The following is a 20,426-nucleotide window of genomic DNA, read 5'->3' on the forward strand; positions in this document are numbered from 1 at the left end:
CTAGTCTCCATGATGTGGAAGGTATAACGGTAATTATAAATCAATGACAGGATTGCCTTTTGGGCAGTGATTGCTCATAATATGAATAAACAGAATAAGATAAAGAATAATAACTAGGGAGATTCAGGTTTTAGTTCTTGGGAATCTAAAAAATTAAGAAAAGTCTAATAAATTCTTAAATTGTACAGAAGCCCAATAATATAAATATTAAGGAAGTTACAAGTGAAATATAAATTAAAATGTAACATAAATCAGATATTTTAATAAGAAATCAAAATGCAACAAAGTGCAAAGAGATTTTTATTGACACGAAAGGAATACAACTTTGAATAAAGTGAATCTTATCATTCTGTTTGAAATGGAAGAGCATCATATGCCAAGTACTTTGGCCAAATCTGTGTCTCCTGGTATCAGGTTTGAAAAATAGATGAGCCCTCCCAAACATTAAAGGATTTGCAGAAGTGGCCACTCTCTTACGCTATGCATCAGCCTGAGTCTTGACTCCTGATCCTAATCTTCTAGATTTCTGGCAACTAGTTTAAGTAATTGTTTTTCATAAATAAGCTGTCCAAGTCTTTTCTATGCATTAGCTCTCACCCCAATTGATAAAATATTACATTTTTAATGAATGAACCCTTCTTTCCCCACATTGTTACTCTCAATTCTCTATTAATATTAAAGTGACTGAAATGTGGGGATTAAAAATTACCCAACCTAACAGAAATTGAGGTAGAGCTCTGACTCAACGGCACTTTATTAAAGGGCTTGTGGCCTTCTCTAATGAAGTGGACCTCCAATCATCCTCCCTATCTCAGATGTCCCCTTCCTCCTGGGCCTTCATTTTATAGTGCTTGATATCCAGACAATATAGGTACAGGTGACCAAAACTATAGAGTCTTATTGGTGGATAGACCTTGCCCTTGACACTCCCAGAGGGTCTACACAAAATACAGAATCCCATTGGTTATGAGGAACATTTTATACCATTTTATATCATTTTTGTAATTTGGATAAAGGCCAGGGCCTGAAACAATGATCAACTGGAGGAAGAGCCTGGACCTGGGCTTCTTTGTTCTCTGAAGTTTGCTCAGGGAATACCTTTTTCTTTTGTCAACACGGCCAGATTGGGCTAACCTAAGAACTTTCTTTCCCCTGTTAAGTATTAAAGGATGAGACCCTAATCCTGAGAAACTACCTCGCTTAATATTTTACAGGCATATACTATGTTATGGAATGTTAATGGTAAATTAAATACAGAAACGCTGGGTTGTAGTTTTACCTGGCGCTTGTCAACACTCTTATCTTGTTGTATTTACAACCTATTACATTAAGGAAAATCCTTGTCTTGTATCATGGTTAAGCATTGTGGAACATTTTATACCATTTTATAGCATTTTTGCAATTTCAATAAGACCCAGAGCCTGAATAAATGATCAGCTGGAAGAGCCTGAACCTGGATTTCTTAGTTCTCTATGGTTTGCTCAGAGAATATCTTTTCTGGGTCAACCAGGTCAGATCCAGCTGACCTAAGAACATTCCTTCCCCTGTTAATCATTAAGGGATCAGACCCTAATCCTGAGAGACTATGTTGCTTAATATTCTACGGGTGTATAAACCTATTCCATTAAGGGTCTTGTGGTTAAACATACATGGGGATCATAAAATTGAGTAACATGCTGAATTGTGATGGTTCAAAAAAAATATAAAAACCTGTTCATTCCCCTGTACGAGTCAGTCAGAGTCTCTCTGGCTCAATCCATGATCATGTCTGTCCACTATGCTTAAATGGAATGAATGAATAAATGTATAAGGAATATAAATTTTCTATCACTAAGCTCTGTTTGCCTCCTTTAACTAACTTTCAGTTAGACAGCATACATGGGGATCATAACATTGAGTAACACAAAAACATGCTGAATTGTGACTGTTCTAAAAATATAAAAACCTGTTCTTTCTTCTGTACAAGTCAGTCAGACTTTCTCTGGCTCAGTCCCATGCATGTATGTCTGTCCACTATGCTTAAATGGAATGAATGAATAAATGCCTAAGTAATAGAAATTTTTCTATCCCCTAGTTGGTTTGCCTCCTTTAAGCAAACTTTCAGGGTGGACAGTTAAAAAATGACAACAAATGACAAATCATCACCTGGTCAGTCACCCTCTGCCTGTTTGCACCTGGTAGCCCTCATGTCCTGGCAATAGGGGAGGTGCTGAGATGTGATGGCCTATCCCATTTTACTGCCCTGGACCTAGCCAGATTGTCTTTATGTCATTACAACATACGTCCATAAAAGCTGGCTTCATCTTGAATTCCTTCCTGACCTAAGAGAATCGTCTCCTCAATGTGTTTCTACCTTGAAGTAGTATACTAGGCTCCTTTTAATTCTGCATGTTTTACATTTTGCCTTTTTAATTAGGGTGAAAGCCTAAATGGAGAATTTACCAGGTCCTTCGTACTTTTCTCAAAGAGTAAATTATTATTGTTCATTTTAAAACAAAAAATACCCAATTAAATAGAGAACAGTTGGAAACATTGTAACCAGTCTTAAAACTGAATTATAATTTCCCAGCATTCAGATCTAAAGACCAAGTCCTTTTCTAAGAGTGCAATTGCATATATGTCTCGAAATCTTTTTTTTTTCAAATGAAGACCATGTATATGATGGTTCCCTCAAATCCCCAAATGAGACAAATTTGGACCATAATAACAACATAATGTTACAATGTTAACACATGAAACCAAATTGCCCTCATCCTCCATTCGTTTGATTAACTTGGTTAGAATTATCTTTGATGTTTGACTTTCTAGGCTGATTACAGGCAGAGACGGGGATTCTGATCCAGTTACATTTAATTCTTATTCCTTCAGCTCCTAAACACATGCCCTGACGTACCGTATTTTAAGTGTACTTCCCATTAAAGCTGGCTCTGCCCTTAGCTGGTCAAACGCCCCACTTATGCTGCTGGGATCTGACTTTAAAGGAGCCACATTCTAATTTAAACTAGGAGAAATGTGCTAATCAAACTGACCATTTGGTGAACAACCTGCATTCTGAAGCAAAGCTCTGTTTGGCTGTGAATCCCTTGCTTGCCTGGAAATCTCCAGGTTTCCTCTTCTTTGTTTTCCCCTCCCAGCTCCTAAAGTCCTGAATCTTTCCTCCAATGAGAAATCAGGTGGTAGGATGATGGGGGAGGAGGAGCTCTCAGAGAGGAGCAGCAGGGAGCGTGGTGGCCGAGCTCTGGGGTGGAGTTTGGATGCCTGGGAGGAGTCTAGGGCCAAAGAGAGTCATCCCAGTGGCAGGGCGCAGGCATTCCTCGTGATGGAGGGCAGGGCTTGGGGAGGAGACGAAGAAAAGGTCCTGCGCACCTGGCCCTGGGCGGGATTGGAGGAAACCTCCCTTATTGCAGCCTCAGAGGCTGGGAGGACCCTCCCAAAGTGAGCTGGCCGAAAACCGGAACTTGTGCTGAGCCTGCTCCGCCTTCTGTCGTTGCCGCGGAACTTTCTCTGCCTTCCCTGGAGCTGAGCTGTCACTGCCTTCTTCCCCCAGAGCTAAGAGCACACTGCATTCACTTGGACTTGAGATCTCTGCTTTCTGGGTGCAGGTCCCAGGTAGGTCTGAGCCAGCCCCTCACACACCTTCTGGCTTCTGCTTGCTTTTTATACCATTGGGTCTCATGCTCCTCCTCTGACCCTGTGGTGAGTCTAGCTCCAGGTTCACATGGAGCAATCCTCCCTCCCTGTCATGGCTACTGGACAAGCTTCCCGCTGCTAACTCCTTTCCAGACTCCCAATGACTTCTCAAAAGTCTGGGGTCACCATCCCCAGATTTAAGTTTGGGTTCCCTTTTCCCAAAATTCAGACCTTACCTCAGGGTCCCAGGAATCCTGCCTTAAGTGAAAGAGATGTGAAGCGCTTGAGTGAACCTCAAGTGCAAGGGTAAAGGGCCACCATGAAAGGACAATGGAAAGGATTATTGAGTATGTAGGTGGGGATGTGTAGGAAATTTCTGGACCTGGGTGGTTTTTTGGGGGTCCAGGTCCCATACCCAGTTAGAGGAAGATATCTTATTCAGGAGCCACTGAGGCTCTGACTGTTCTCGTCCCTTCTGGGATCCCAAGCCCCTTCTGCCTCTTGGTTATCTGAAGGAGAATGGGGGAAAGGAATGGGAAAGAAGAGGAGTAGGAGAGGGTGGGACCATCTTCTTTTCCAGGCTGGACCCTATCTGGGGGTTTCATTCTCTGTCCTGAGGGCAGGGCCTCACCCTCTCTAAATCCGTGTAGACCAGCATCTTGCCTGGGGATCCTTCTCCCTCCCCTGCTGAGTCTGCAGAAGACCAAGGCCTGGCCCAAGCAGGGAGCATGGAGCCAGAGGGAATGGTCCCTGGGAGCTGCAGACCCCCACCCCAGGTGAGTGCACTCTGTCTACAGACTTGACCAACATCCCCAAAAGAGGCCACTTCCAGAGACAAAGAGCATTGTCTATGATGCTGGCAATCCCCTACCTATGGATTGTTTCTTTGCCAAAACAGGCAGGAAATTGAAAACAGTAGTCACAGCACCACCCTGTTCTCTGTGCTTTGAACTGATTCATGGCACATTGGCATCACAATCACTACCTCGTACCCCCACCCCTAATTGTTGCCCTCCTCTGTGCAGGTTTTTCTTTAAGTTTTTTCTCATGATCCCTGTCACAAGGAAGACCACTTCACACATTCCTCTCTGTTCTGTAGGGGTCTTGTCTTTGCTCCTTTATCCATGCCTAGCACCCCTGCCCCACATGTCCATAGAACTGCTTCCCCCTCTGCCTTTGCCTCTTTGGCCCAAATCTCCTTGCCAGACCTGGAAGACAGGATGCTTTGCTTATTCTCCAGGGTATAAGCTGCATAAACAGCTCTGTCTGGTGCATCCATCTGGTGCACACTGACTGGCCCCTGTCTTGTAGCTGGTTTGACTCTCAAGGCCACACTGAGCAGGCAGTGAGGGGTGAAGGGAGCAAATACTATGAGAAGGAGCTGGGGATGTTCCTGACCTCCTGCATACTCTGGTCCAGTGTTTCTGGAAAATATGGAAACTCAAGAAAACAGGTTAAGTTGGCTTGTGGGTAACATTCACATGGAGAAAGGCCCTTACCAGAGATATCTGGAGGAGGCCAAAGAAAAGAATACCTTCTTAAGGCCCTTACCAGAGGTATCTGGAGGAGGCCAAAGAAAAGAATAACTTCTTTAGCTGTTAGTTAATTAGCATTTGTTAAGGGCCTAGTACTTCCCTTGAGAGGATATGGGGAAAGGGCCAAGTTGGGGAACTATTCAAAGTTCTGGGAGTTTTCTTTTTCAATGGTAGAAAGGGGGATACTGAAGGAAATGGTCAGTTCTTGTCAAGGAGGTGTGTTGACCTGAAAGTTTCGTTGAAGGAGGCAAACAGGCTAGGTGATATGTGAATCCATATTGTTTATTCCCTTAAAGCTAGCAGATACATACATGTATAAAGCCAGAGAAAGTCTGACTTCCTAAACAGAAGAATGAGAAGGTTTAAGTACATTTTCAGAATAGTCACAACTCAGCATGCCTGTGTTACTCAATTTTATGATCTCCATGTATGTTTAACCATGAGAGAAGAAAAGGACTTTTCTAAATTGAATAGGTTGTAAATACAATAAGACAAGAGAGTTGACAAGGGTCAGTTGAAACTACAACCCAGTGTTTCTGTGTTTAACATTCCATAACATTGTATATTGCCCATAAAATATTAAGTAAGATAGTTTCTTGGGTTAAGGGTCTCATCCTTAATGCCTAATAGACAGAGGAAAGAATGTTCTTTTTTTTTTTCAAGTTCTTATTTTTTCTTTTTTTTGAAATTTATTTAATATATTTAGTTTTCAGCACTGATTTTCACAAAAGTTTGAAGTACAAATTTTTTTCCCTGTTTCTATCCTCCCCCCACTCCAAGATGGTGTATATTCTGGTTGCCCCATTCCTCAGTCAGGCCTCCCATCTGTCACCCCACTCCCCTCCCATCCCCCTTTCTCTTCTTCTCTTGTAGGGCAAGATAAATTTCTGTGCCCCATTGCCTGTGTTTCTTATTTCCTAGTTGCATGCAAAAACTTTTTTTGTTGTTGTTGTATTTGAACGCCTGTTTTTAAAACTGAGCTCCAAATTCTCTCCCCTCTTCCCTCCCCACCCACCCTCCCTAAGAAGGCAAGCAATTCAACATAGGCCACATGAGTATCATTATGTAAAAGCCTTCCACAATACTCATGTTGTGAGAGATTAACTATGTTTTGCTCCTTCCTAACCTATCCCCCTTTATTGAATTTTCTCCCTTGACCCTGTCCCTTTTCAAAAATGTTTGTTTTTGATTACCTCCTCCCCCCTCCCCCGGCTGCCCTCATTTCTGTCATCCTCCTTTTTTTTTTATCCTCTTCCTCCTTCTTTCCTGTGGGGTAAGATACTCAATTGAGTGTGTATGGTATTCCTTCCTCAGGTCAAATCTGATGAGAGCAAGATTTACTCATTCCCCCTCACCTGCCCCCTCTTCCCTTCCTGTAGAAGCACTTTTTCTTGCCACTTTTATGCAAGATGATTTAGCCCATTCTGTCTCTCCCTTTCTCCCTCTCTCAATATTTTCCTCTCTTATCCCTTAAATTGATTTTATTTTTTTAGATATCATCCCTTCATATTCAACGCACCTTGTGCCCTTTATGTGTGTGTATATATATGTTTACATATATATGCATGCATACCTACATATATACACACATAGACACATATGTACATATATGTATATGCATATTCCTTTCAGCTACTATGATATTGAGGTCTCATGAATCATACACATCATCTTTCTATGTAGGAATGTAAACAAAACAGTTCAACTTTAGTAAGTCCCTTATGATTTCTCTTTCTTGTTTACCTTTTCATGCTTCTCTTGATTCTTGTGTTTGATTATACTCAGTTTTTGTGAGCATGTGATGCTTGGTCATGATCCTAGTTCCTTTGTCTTGCTGAAGATCACATTCCACACCCTCTGATTATTTTTAATGTAAAAGCTACTCACTTTTGTGTTAGCCTGGATGTGGCTCCATGACATTTAAATTGCTTCTTTCTGTCTGCTAGTACTCTTTTCTCCTGGATGTGGGAGCTCTGGAATTTGGTTGTAATATTCCTGGGAGTTTCCATTTTGGATCTTTTTTAGGAGGTGATTGGTGGATTCTTTCAATTACCCCCTGGCTCTTAAGAGATCAGTTCTCCTTTCTTTGATAATGTCTTTGCCAAGAAATTAGCAAATGGGGTCATGGAGGATCAGACATGACTGAAGCAACTGAACAACAATAATCACATCTATATAGAATGTATTGTAGAGTATTGTGTAAGATGTAGGTACAATCCTAATTTCCTTCCTCACTGCTTTCCAGTTTTCTCAGCAGTTTTTTTTTAACTATATAACGGGTTTTACCCTAAGTATTCTTTTTTCCACTTTATCAATCATGGAGTTACTGAGTTCTAATGATTCTGAATCTCCTTTGTTTAATCTGTTCCATTCATTTATCTCCCTCTTCCCCTCTCTCTCTCTCTCTCTCTCCCTGTCTCTCTCTCTCTCTCTCTCTCTCTTTCTCTCTCTCTGTCTTTCCCCCCAGTACCACAGGATTTTGATGACCAATGCTGTATACTCTAGTGTGATGTCTGGAAGTGCTCTTACACCTCTGTCCTTAATTCTAATCATCATTCCCCTTTATATTATTGTAGGTCTTTCATTTTTCGAAATGAATTTTGTTATTTTCTTCAGCCCTGTGAAACATCTCCTTCATAATTTTGTTGTTATTATCGATGTTGTGGTTCAGTCATATCTAAATCTTTGTGACCCCATTTGGCGTTTTCTTGGCAGAGATATTGGAGTGTTTGTTTTTCTTTCTCCAGCTCATTTTTCAGATGAGGATACTCAGGGAAAGGGAGTTTAAATGACCTGCCCAGGACTACATAGCTAATAAGGGTCTGAGGCTGAATTTGAACTCAGATTCCTGACTCAGGCCCAACATTCTATCCACTCTGCCTGCTAGCTGCCCCCATAATTTCAATAGGATAGTATTAAATGTGTAAGTATCATTGTTCCATCACCATTTGAGCTTGAATCTTTTGTTGTTCCTGAACCCATTTCCATTCTTATTTTATTATGGCGTGAAAGGATATATTGATAATTTCTGCTTTTTTACATTCTGCCCTAGTCCATGGTTAATTTTTGCAAAAGTTTCATTGGGTGCACAGAAACAAAAATGTCTTCAGTTCTGTTTTTCTTTCTAAAAATACTTGACTCTTTTTTAGCATTGAACATTCATCCCCTTTTGTCCCACATCGCTAAGCTCCTATTTGGAGGACAAATCTCCCTGGGCTCCATACTGGGCTTCACTGCTCTCTGGAACATATTCTTCTATTACCTTCTCATTTCTAGTGGGTTTGGAATAGTCTTGCATATTTCTCTGTCCTTTCCATTGTATTTGAAAGTCTTTCCTCGGATGGTTTTTAGAACTCTCCTAGCATCAAGGACCTGACCGTCTAAAAGAGGAAAACAACAGAAAAAAAATGATGAAAACAGGTTGGAGTGTGGAGCAGATACCCCAGTTCAGGTTCTCAGAGAAGTCCCAAAGATGTTGAGCCAGATGAGAAATGAGATTTGTGAAATGAGCTTTCTCCTTAAATGGAGGTTTGGAGTTCATGGTGAGAGGTGGATGTGGGAGGCTTGCAAAGGAAACAGATTTTGCATAGCTTTTGCTGGGTGTGAGTTAGGGAGTCAGAGATCAGTTCTGAATCTATGAGGACAGCCTTCCTGCAATGAAAGCCCATTTGATGAGTACTATGAAATGAAGAGTAGTGACTCAAGAGAGCCCAGTGCAAAACAAGAATTATAAATTCTTGGGAATCTTAAAGGTCAAAAAAATACCTTAATTGTTCCAAAGTAAAATAATAAATTAAAGGAAGTTAGAAGTGAGATGTTGAAAAATGGACCGTAATTAAGGTGTTTTCAAAAAGAAAACACATTGATAAAACATAAAAGACAGTGTTGTACATATGATGGAAAATTATTCCCAAATATCAGAATTTTTGATAAAGTGTATCATATCCTAATGGTGGAAATGGAAGGCCCTCACATTCCAAGCACCTTGGCCAAACACAAATTGTGCATGTAGCAGATTGGAAATATAGATGACTGATCCCAAGTATCAAGGCATTTTCCAATTTAGCCCACCTCTCCTATATATGGTCCATTCTCCTGACTTTTGTCCTTCCAAGTTTCCAGAGTTCTAGAGGTATGTTTAGATCTTCTTTTTCTCTGGAGGAAAATGTCAATATCTTTCTCATGCATTAGCTGAAATACAACCTATATTGATTAAATTTAGCTTTTAATGTATGAAGGAGCCCTCCATAATTACTCTTGTTTCTATGTAACTAAATAACAGTATATGGATCAGTTCTCTGATGCTTCTGCTAATTTTGGTCTGGCAACAACACCAAGAAAAAGGTTTTCTGAATGGTCAAGGATATCGAGGGAATAGATAGGAAGAAAAAAAAAAAACAAGGGAGGCAGTGTAATCATACCAAATCTCAAATTCTGTTATAAAGCCATAATTATCAAAACATTCTGGTTCTGGTTAAGAAATCAAGTGATGGATCAGTGGCCTAGATTAGGCATAAATTACCTTATAGTAAATGATCCTGGCAATCTGGTATATGATAAACAGAAAGATCTTAGCTTTTGAAACAAAAACTCATTATTTCACAAAAACTTCTGGGAAAACTGGAAAACACTATAGAAGAAACTAGATATACACCCACATCTCACAATGTATACCAGAATAAAGGCCAAATGGGTACATGATTTAAACATAAAGGGTAATACCATAAATAAATTAGGAGAGCATGGAATCATTTATCTGTCCTGTCTATGCATAAGATAAGAATTTATGAACAAACAAGTGATAGAGAATAATACAAAATGTAAAATCCCTAATTTTCATCACATAAAATTAAAAAAGTTTTAACACAAACAAAACTAGTGCAAACAAAACTATAAGGAAAGTAGAGATGTGGGGAAATTTTTTTTCCAACAAGTATCTCTGATAAAGGTTTCATTTCTTCAAAATATAGAGAACTGAGTCTAATTTATTGAAATACAAGTCATTCCCCAAACAATAAATGGTCAAAGGTTATAAACAGGTAGTTTTCAGAATAAGAAATCAAAGGCATCTATAATCATATGAAAAAAGGCTCTAAATCACAATTGGTTAGAGAAATGCAAATTAAAACAACTCTGAGGCACCAACTCATACCTATGAGATTGGCTACTATGTTACAAAAGGAAAATGATGGAGGTTGGAGGAGATGGTAGAATTAGGAAGTGATCCAATCATTCTAGAGAGCCATTTGGACCTGTGCCCAAAGGACTATACAAGTGTGCATAGCCTTTGATCCAACAACACCACTGCCAGGTTTATAGCCCAAAGACATCAAAATAAAGAGGAAAGGCCCTTTTTGTACAAAAATATTTGCAGCAGCTCTTTTTGTGGTGGCTATGAAAGGGAAATTGAAGAGATGCCCATCAATTTGAGAATGGCTAAACAATCTGTAGTATATGATTGTAATGGAGTATTGTTGTGCTATTAGAAATGGTAAAGGTGATGATTTCAGAAAAACCTGGAAAGACTTAGTTGAACTGATGCAACATGAAGTGACCAGAACTAGGAGAACATTATATACAGCAAGAGCAATATTGTTCAATAAAGAACTGCGAATGACTTAGCTATTCTCAGCAATACAATGATCCAAGAAAATCTCAAAGGACTAATGAGGAAGCATACTACCTGCCTCCAGAGAAAGAACTGATACTGTTTGTATACAGACTGGGGCCTGCTATTTTTCTCCATCTTTCTTACATTCTTTTTTTCAAGTCATTCTGTACAAAGTAAGTAATACGGAAATGTTTTACATGGTTGCACATGTATAACCTATATCTTTTTGCTTACTATGTAAATTGGGGGTGAAAGGATAGAAGACACATTGTACTTTAACCCTGACATAGTGATGTCATTTTGGTCCACTTTGAGCACCAAAAACAACAAAAATGACCAACCATGTAACTAAATATTATAGTAAGGAAATACATGGTATTGACAAAGGAAAGCAATCATAAAGTGAAGGCGTAAGATGTTTTGTCCATGACATAGAATATTCAGGTACCCTCAAGCCCTCAGTTTAACAACAGATAACTCTCCTTCACTTGGCCAGAAAGTCTCATCTCCCTCAGTTCAGTCCAGATTGTAATTTGTGTGTCTTATGAATCATTTTCATGTCTTATCTAGATAAGACTTTGTTTGAGGGTCTTTGGAAATTAACTAGATCTTTTCTTTTACTTTCCTCTCTTTTCTATAATCAAACATTATGCTCCTGCCCTCCTCCCAAAATTACTGTACTTGACTGCTTCTCACAAAATTCACAGAATTTTATTTATACGGTATTGCTTTTATCAGTATTGATAAGGAAGAACTTTTACATCATCTTCTCTGTTTCTCCTCCAGAAATCCTTCTACCTAAGAGATAAAACACATACTTTGTCCCAGATGCTATAGAGAGACACATTCCACAGTAAGACATTCCTCCACTTTATTCCAATTGATCATATCAAATACTTTTCCCAATATTTCCCTGAGCTCTTAATGACTATGATTTAAGTGTTGATTCTGATACTCTACAAGGCTATGACTTTTAGGTAAATCCCCTTTCTGTGCTTCAGTTTCCTCTTCTCACTGGATGAGGGTTAGACTGCATGAATTCTGGAGTCTTTTTCAGGTCGAAATCTTGTGACTCTTGCTAGTTTAGGAGTTGGTGACATTCCAGGATGTGGCTGTAGACTTCACCCCAGAGGAGTTGAGCCTGTTAGACCGTCCTCAGAAGGAGTTGTACAAGGAGGTCATGTTGGAGAATGCCCAGAACTTGCACTTCGTGGGTAAGGACATTTGCCCTAGTCACTCTGAATGTGCTATCAAAGGGAATATCCTCATCAATCAGTGTGCTGGCTTTGGAGCATTTATCCGTTACCAGAAAGGGAAAAGTGCTGATGTCCTGTATCCTAGAGACAGGGTCCTCCTGTTCCGTGGTTTTCCTATAAAAGGTCAATACATTGTGTGAAGACAATATGAAGGTTTCCATGTTGCTCCTGAAGCTCCTGAGTCTCTTGTCAGTTCTAGGTAGTTTGAGGTCAAAGATGAGATGAATGTTGAAGCATCTGAGATGTAGAACTAATCCCTTGGGTTATTTAGTCCAACTCTTCCTGGACATGAATTTTGTCTGCCAAATCTCTAAAAACTGCTTGACCAGCTTTTCTTAGCAACCACTTCCTTTTTGGGACGGGCCAAGTATTTAGGATATCCTTCTTTTTGAGAAGCATGCAATTTGTAGCTCACAGCTCCTAGTTGTACTTAGTCTCACACATTTGTCCTTAATCTTCCTTTCCTTTGTCTCCACATTCCAGCAGAGATGGTGGGAAAGGAAGGGAATAAGGCTTTCTCTTCACCTGCTGTTCACCAGCTGTTGTGCTAAGTGCTTTCTTTAAAATATTATGTTATTTGGTGATATTATTATTCCCTTTTGACCTTTGAGAAAACGGAAGCAAACAGAGGTTAAGTGACTTTTCCAAAGGCACACAGCTAATAAATTGTCTGAGGCTAGATTTAGACCCTGGCATTTCTGACTCCAGGCCCAGGGCTCTTTCTATTGCACTACCAGCTCCCTCTAATTTCTAGATAATGGAAACTATGAAGAAAGTGCACCAAGATCAAATTTTCTCATTCCACATTGGCTCCATGACCTTCTCCCCCACATCTCCCCAAAGCTCCCCAAAATAAATGTAATTTAAACCATGCTTAAGGACTTCTGGGGACCATCCTGTGTTCCTTGCTTGCATGCCACTATCAATGGCAGGAAGAACAGACTGGCCAAAAATCAGAATTTGAGTAACTAAGGTTCATTGAGTTCCTGAACAGGCAGTGACTCCCTGAGTGAACAGTAGCAAGGTTTTTATAGGTTTCAGGGAGTGAGGAGTTGGGTAGGAGACAGAGCCAAAGCTGATTCATCAAGGACAAATTTGCTGGAGCTGAAGGCTGATCTGGTACATCCTATTTTGGTTACATGAATTACAGCCATGAATGGGAGAATAAGTCAGATATGTGTTAATATGATGGAGTGATCCTCAAAACGGAGTAGCTTTGTATGTACACTGTTTTCGCTAAAGACAACTAAATTCCAAGTTTTTGTCCATGCTCATCCCTGATTCCCCATACTCAGGGATTCCAGTTCCCAGAGAATATTTGATGTATTCTGAGGAAAGTGAAGCACCATGGATGCTGGAAGAAGAAGGCCAGCAGAGCTGCTGTCCAGGTGAGTGAGGTGAAAGCAGGTATGTGAGAGGTGTGAGTACAATAGGCTTCTGAGTGTTGTAGCAAAGGCAGTGCTGGATTTGAGTGCAGAACACCTGACTTGGAATTGTTTTTCTGACATTTTCAGCCTGTGGACAAGTCACTAAACCCCACGGTGTCTCAATTTCAGCTTTTGTAAAAAAAGGAAGTGGGACGCCATGGGAATTAAGCTCTCTCCCAGTTACAAATCTATGATCCTAAAAAAAGTCATTGTTTGGAAATTGGGGCCCTGGAACTTCCCAGAAAGTGCAAAAGGGGGTTAGGCTTTCCAATATGGGCTCTTTCTTAGACTTTCTTTAAGTCAGTGAACATTTGTGAAGTTCCTGCCTTGTTCCAGACCCTCTGCTAAGCCCCAGGGATATAAAGAGATACAAGGATCATCCCCTACTCTCTTGGAGTTCAGACTGTTGTGGCAGATGACATGCCAACATTAATGTAGAATCCTGTTATGGACAAGAGAAATTGGAGCTCATTGGGACAGTGAAGGCACTAAAGTGAAGGAGGACTGCAAGGTGGGCTGTAGCTGTGGCTTCAGGGAAGGCAGGGTGAGCATTCTAGGTGTGGAGATGACATAGAAAACCACAGGGTCAGGAGGTGGAGTGTCCTGTTCACAGAACAGAAGGGAGGCCCACACTTCTGGATTATAGTATGTTTGGTATGGATATGAGTTGAAAGAAAATTAGCAGGTTAGGAGAGGGTTAGGTGATTAAGAGCCATAGAGAGGATTTTATATTTGATTCTTTTCCCAGGGAGCCACTGGAGGTTGTTGAGGACATGGTGACATGGTCAGTCTAGAACTTTAGGATAAATGGTGGAGGCATGACCAGAGTCGGGGGAGACTTAAGGCAGCTGGAGCAAGTAGCAGTTTCTTGTAACACGTCAGGTAACAAGCAGTAGCAGTGCTGGGAGAGAAGGGGTGTATGGGAAAGGTGTTACCTGGGTGGAATCATAGGACTGTGCAGCAGATTGAATATTGGGCTCAAGAGTGTGTGTTAGCTTGAAGGATTAGGAGGATGCCTTGGACAGCATTAGGAACGTAGGAAGATGGCAAGGATGGGGGAAAGAAAATGAGTTTGTTTTGTGGAACAATGAGAGGAGTGTCACTAAAAGAGAGAGAAAGGAGGGTGATTGACTGTTAAAGGCTGCAGAGAAGGCAAGAAGAAAGAGGGTGAAGAAATGGTCAGTGGATTTAGCAACTTTGAGGTTTTGGGTAAATTTGGAGAGAGGAATTTCAGTTGAAGAAGAAATTGGGAGCTAGGTTGCAGAGAATTTAAGAGAAAACAGGAAAGGAGGTGGAGGCACCACTTGTAACTAGGTATGTCCAGCTGTTTAGCTAAAAAATGTAAGAAAGATATTAGAAACCATGTCTTGGGTTGAATGGATCAAGTGATTGTGTTTTTAGGATTAGAGAGAGATGGTTTTATTTGTGGTGTCAGAAAGGAAAAAAAAAGTATTTAATATATGGGAAATGAGAATAAGATAACTTTTGATAAGTATCCAGTTCTTTCAATAAACACAAGACAGATTTCTCTGCTGAGAAGGTGAGTGGGAGGTGAACAGTGGGAGCAGGTAGTGAGGGATTGTTGGGAAAAAATGAAAAGAATTGGAAAAGCTGCTGTGGTGAAGGAGATGGGGAGTCAGTTATGTGGTTTTCTGTCATTTCAGTCATTTCTGACTCTTCATGTTGCCATTTGGGGTTTTCTTAGCAAAGATCCTGGAGTCATTTGCCATTTCCTTTACAGTCTCATTTTACACATGAGGAAACCAAGGCCAAGAGGCCTGAGTCACTTGAACAGGATCTCAAAGCTAGTAAGTGTGTGAGGCTGGATTTAAACTTGGTCTTCCTAACCAGTGCTCTCTCCAGCCTACCATGTAGCTGCCCCAAGGGAGTTAGTTAGGAAGATGTCAAAGAATACCCTTGCCACAGTGAGGTGTAGCCTGAACTTACAGAGGGTAAATTTGTAGTGGACCCAGGCAGCCTGGTTTTATGCTTTTTTCTCTTTTCATTCAGCAGCATCTAAGGACTAGCAAAGGCTGTTGCCTGACTTAGAATTAATCTAAGGCTCTTCTCTACACAAATTATCAAGCTGTGTCCCTCCTTTGATCTCTGAGGCTCAGTCTTTGGGCCATTCTTGGAGAATGGTTGGCCAGATTCATTGAGTTGACAGGCACTCTGAGTCTGGGGAAGTGGGAAGTAGAAATTCCCAGGTGTTTCATAGTATGGGTTGCTTCAGGAGCCTAAAAAAAGTGTCTGGCATCTTCACTATTGGTCTGGTTAAGTCCCATCAGTGTTAGAATGAGACCAAGATCACTCAAATAGGAGATAAGGTGCTTGAAAGAGACAGAAACAGGGCTGAGGCCAGAAGCTGCATTTGCCAAGTAAGACAGACCAGAGGTAGAAGCTTGGCCCTGGTGTCAGCCTTGGGTCCAGTCAGCCAGTCAATAAGTATGGATTAAGCACCTCCAGCTTTCTAGGCCCCTCGCCAAGCTTTGAGAAGGGAAATGCCAATCCCTGCTGTCAAGGAGCTCCCAATCTGGCATACAAACATGGAGATGGTTGAGAATATGCAACAGATGAGGAAGCTTGGTCTTAGCTGAGCCAGTGAAAGCAGAGTGTTTTGGAGTGTAAAGACATCTACTTGAGTGGGCCACAGTGGGATATAAGAGAACTCAAGGAGTGAAGCTAGTAATAGTTTAAGAAGGAGAATAGAATTAGGGACGAAAGAGTCAGAATGAAAAGAAGAATGAGAAAAATTTCAGGTACCCCTCAGAGATATTGCAGATTCAGGTCCAGAGTTCTGCAGTAAAGTGAATATTGCAATCAAGTGAGTGACCAGAATTTTTGGTTTTTCAGTTCATACAAAAGTTATGTTTGCAACAAATTTTTGTGTATTACATACACAATACTTTTTTGTTTTTGAAAAGTACATATTTTAATTTAAAAATATTTTATTGGTAATTAAAGCTTGCTATCATCTGAGTCTTCAGTGAAACTTAATCTTCTTGCTGGTGGAGGCTCTGGCCCAATTCATGGCACCTGACTGATCAGGGTGGTAGTTGCTCAAAGTTGTAGGTTGCCATGTGAATTTCTTTTTTTTTTTAATGTTTATTTTTTTTATTTAATATATTTAGTTTTCAGCATTGATTTTCACAAGAGTTTGAATTACAAATTTTCTCCCCATTTCTACCCTCCTCCCCACTCCAAGATGGCATATATTCTGGTTGCCCTGTTCCCCAGTCAGCCCTCCCTTCTGTCACCCCACTCCCCTCCCCTTTCCCCTTCCTTTCCTGTAGAGCAAGATGAATTTCTACCCCCCATTGCCTATGTATCTTATTTTCTAGTTGCATGCAAGAACTTTTTTTTTTTGGTTTTTGAACATCTGTTTTTAAAACTTTGAGTTCCAGATTCTCTCCCCTCTTCCCTTCCCAGCCACCCTCCCTAAGAAGTCAAGCAATTCAACATAGGCCACATGTGTATCTTTATGTATAACCCTTCCACAATAGTCATGTTGTGAAAGACTAACTATATTTTGCTCCTTCCTAACCTATCCCCCTTTATTGAGTTTTCTCCCTTGACTGTGTCCCCTTTAGAAAGTGTTTGTTTTTGATTACCTCCACCCCCATCTGCCCTCCCTTCTATAATCCTCCCCCTTTTTTTTTATCTTCTTCCTTCTTCTTTCCTGTGGGGTAAGATACCCAATTGAGTATGTATGCTCTCTCATGAGAGCAAGATTCACTCATTCCTCCCTCACCTGTCTTCTCTTCTCTTCCTGCAGAACTGCTTTTTCTTGCCACTTTTATGCGAGATAATTTACCCCATTCTATCTCTCCCTATGTCCCTCTCTCAATATATTCCTCTCTAATCCCTTAATTTGATTTTATTTCCTTTAGATATCTTCCCTTCATCTTCAACTCAGCCTGTACCCCCTCTCTCTCTCTCTCTGTGTATATATATACACATACATACATATTTGCTATGTGAATTTCTTAAAATAAGGCAAGAGTGAAGTTTGCCACAGAGATTGACTCTTGTTTTCCCTTGAAATTACAGCTTCATTGTAGGGTTATGAATTGGACTAATTTCAATATTTTTCTGTCTCAGGAAATTAGGAAGACCCAAAAAGAGGGAGAGAAAAGTCAAGAATGCAAAACTAAAATTTTTTTTTCCTAAACAAAACAGAACAAATGTAAGGGCAATCAAGAAAGACCATCTAATTCCATGGAGAGAACATCCCCATTTGCATGGTTCGACGTCTAGTTACACCTGCAGGGTTATTGGTCAGGTCACTCAGCTATTCTGAGCTCATGGCCTGAGTTGAGAATATAATAAGCATGCTGGGTCTTCCAGTGTCACAGGTATTTGTAGGGATCCCATGTGATTGTGTATGAAGTTCTTTGTAAGTTATCTTGCAGATGGGAGCTAATGGCACTTTCAAATGATTTATTCTGTCCACTTCACTTTGAAGACTTTTCACCTGGGGAAGTAGGACATACCTCAGTTAGTTTACTTTCTTGCTATGGAGGGAAAGGATTATAATTATATGTGTGTGTACATGTGTCTGTATGTATTTTTTGCTGTTTTTTTCTTGTAGAAGGAGAGATTAGACCTGAAATGAGAGAGCCTACTGGAAAGCTGAGGATTTCTGTAAAAGAAAGTCACAAAGAAAGCTTCATGTGTGATGATCCCTGTGACTTCACTGGGAGAAAAATCTGTGCTGTATTTCACAGAATCCACAGAGGAAAGAAATCTTATAATTATCATCATTGTGGGAAAGACATGAATCAACAGTCATCCCTGATTTGCCAACAAAAAATTCATACTGGAGAAAAACCATACGAGTGTCACAAATGTGCTGAACCTTTCAGTGAACACTCATCCTTCATTATTCATCACAGTGTTGACAGCGGCAAGAAACCTTATGAATGTAATCAGAGTGGAAAGGCTTGGAGTTACAGCTCTAGTCTTGCTGTACATCAGAGCATCTGCACTGGAGAGAAACCATATGAATGTGATAAATATGGAAAGGCTTTCACAGAGAGCTGCAATCTTGGTGTACATCAGAGAATCCACAACCTGCAGAAACCTTATGAATGTAATCAGTGTGGAAAGGCTTTCACACAGAGCTCCAGTCTTGCTGTACATCAGAGAATCCACACTGGTGAGAAACCATATGAATGTAATGAATGTGGAAAGGCTTTCAGAGAGAGCTCCACTCTTGCTAAGCACCAGAGAATCCACACTGGAGAGAAACCTTATGAATGTAATCAATGTGGAAAGTCTTTCAGAATCAGCTCCAATCTTGCTGCACATCAGAGAATACACACTGGGGAGAAACATTATGAATGTAATCAATGTGGAAAAGCTTTCAGAATCAACTCCAAACTTGCTGCACATCAGAGAATCCACACTGGGGAGAAACCTTATGAATGTGATCAATGTGGAAAGGCTTTCAGAATCAACTCCCAACTTGTTGCACATCAGAGAATCCACACTGGAGGGAAACCTTATGAATGTAATCAATGTGGAAAGGCTTTCAGAGAGAGCTCCACTCTTGCTAAGCATCAGAGAATCCACACTGGGGAGAAACCTTATGAATGTAATCAGTGTGGAAAGGCTTTCACAGATAGCTCCAATCTTGCTAAGCATCAGAGAATCCACACTGGGGAGAAACCTTATGAATGTGATCAATGTGGAAAGACTTTTAGAATCAACTACAGTCTTGCTGTACATCAGAGAATCCACTCTGGGGAGAAACCTTATGAATGTAATCAATGTGGAAAGGCTTTCAGAATCAACTGGAAACTTGCTGCACATCAGAGAATCCACACTGGGGAGAAACCTTATGAATGTGATCAATGTGGAAAAGCTTTCACACAGAGCTTCAAACTTGCTGCACACAAGAGAATCCACACTGGGGAGAAACCTTATGAATGTAATCAATGTGGAAAAGCTTTCAGAATCAACTCCAAACTTGCTGCACATCAGAGAATCCACACTGGGGAGAAACCTTATAAATGTGATCAATGTGGAAAGGCTTTCAGTGTAAGGTATAGTCTCGCTGTACATCAGAGAATCCATGCTGGAGATATACCTTAGTAATGTAATCTGTGTGTAAAGGCTTTCACAGATTGCTGCAGTCTTACTGCGCATCAGAGAAGCCACACTGGGGAGAAACCTTATGAATGTAATCAATGTGGAAAGGCTTTCAGAGAGAAATCCAAATTTGCCCTACATCAGGGAGTGCACAATGGGGAGAAACCTTATGAATGTAATCAATGTGGAACGGCTTTCACATAGAATTCCAGTCTTGATCGACATCAGAGAATGCACATTGTAGAGAAACCTAATGCCATAAAAACTTATGTAGACTCTCACTTTAGTATACAAATGTGATGCAAGCAAAGACCAAGAGCCATAATTTCTGGATTTAATTAATTAATGATTAATGATTAATTAGATTAATTAATACATGAGCTCTCCCCAAGGTAGGGAAGAGAGAATGTGCGAGAATGCAGAAGGAAAGAGATGTGGAAGTGCTTCTGTTAAGAAGCAGATAGGGATGCAATAGATTACAGTTAACCTTACACATCACAACTTTCTTCTTGGCAGTTTCAATATAGAGTAGTTCAGCATCAGAAATTAAGTGGGAATTTTGTGGAAAGCACAGATGACACACAAAGAATGGGAGATGACACAGAGCTATGACCAAATCCTTAATCCAAATTTTAAGGTACTGCAAACACCCCATAGAAGAAAATGAGGAAATTCAGACTTCATCTCTGGTACTAATAGAAGGACTAAAATATTTCATGCAGATTTAGCAGATTGCTGGGGTGTAGCGCCCCTAGTCTCCATTATGTGGAAGGTATAACGGTAATTATAAATCAATGACAGGATTGCCTTTTGGGCAGTGATTGCTCATAATATGAATAAACAGAATAAGATAAAGAATAATAACTAGGGAGAT

At 40.4% G+C, this 20,426-nt stretch overlaps 2 protein-coding genes across 2 annotated transcripts in view; both read left to right on the plus strand.

Annotated features, from left to right (window-relative positions):
• Window positions 1–4,300: 4,300 nt before the first annotated feature.
• The window catches only part of LOC118842724 (zinc finger protein 665-like), a 35,181-nt gene continuing 19,055 nt past the window's right edge, over window positions 4,301–20,426 (plus strand). The window contains exons 1-3 of the mRNA XM_036750100.1: window positions 4,301–4,406; window positions 11,864–11,990; window positions 13,328–13,420. Of these exons, the coding sequence (XP_036605995.1) occupies window positions 4,359–4,406; window positions 11,864–11,990; window positions 13,328–13,420 (268 nt within the window). The 5' untranslated portion in view covers window positions 4,301–4,358. The remainder of the gene's footprint in view (window positions 4,407–11,863; window positions 11,991–13,327; window positions 13,421–20,426) is intronic.
• Window positions 18,236–19,822, plus strand: LOC118841326 (zinc finger protein 665-like). The gene is made up of 2 exons (XM_036748705.1): window positions 18,236–19,499; window positions 19,587–19,822. Exons 1-2 carry the CDS (start codon window positions 18,236–18,238, stop codon window positions 19,754–19,756), a joined length of 1,434 nt encoding a protein of 477 aa, XP_036604600.1. The 3' UTR covers window positions 19,757–19,822.

Source organism: Trichosurus vulpecula, chromosome 3 (genome assembly GCF_011100635.1).
Source record: "Trichosurus vulpecula isolate mTriVul1 chromosome 3, mTriVul1.pri, whole genome shotgun sequence".
Classification (NCBI taxonomy): domain Eukaryota; kingdom Metazoa; phylum Chordata; class Mammalia; order Diprotodontia; family Phalangeridae; genus Trichosurus; species Trichosurus vulpecula.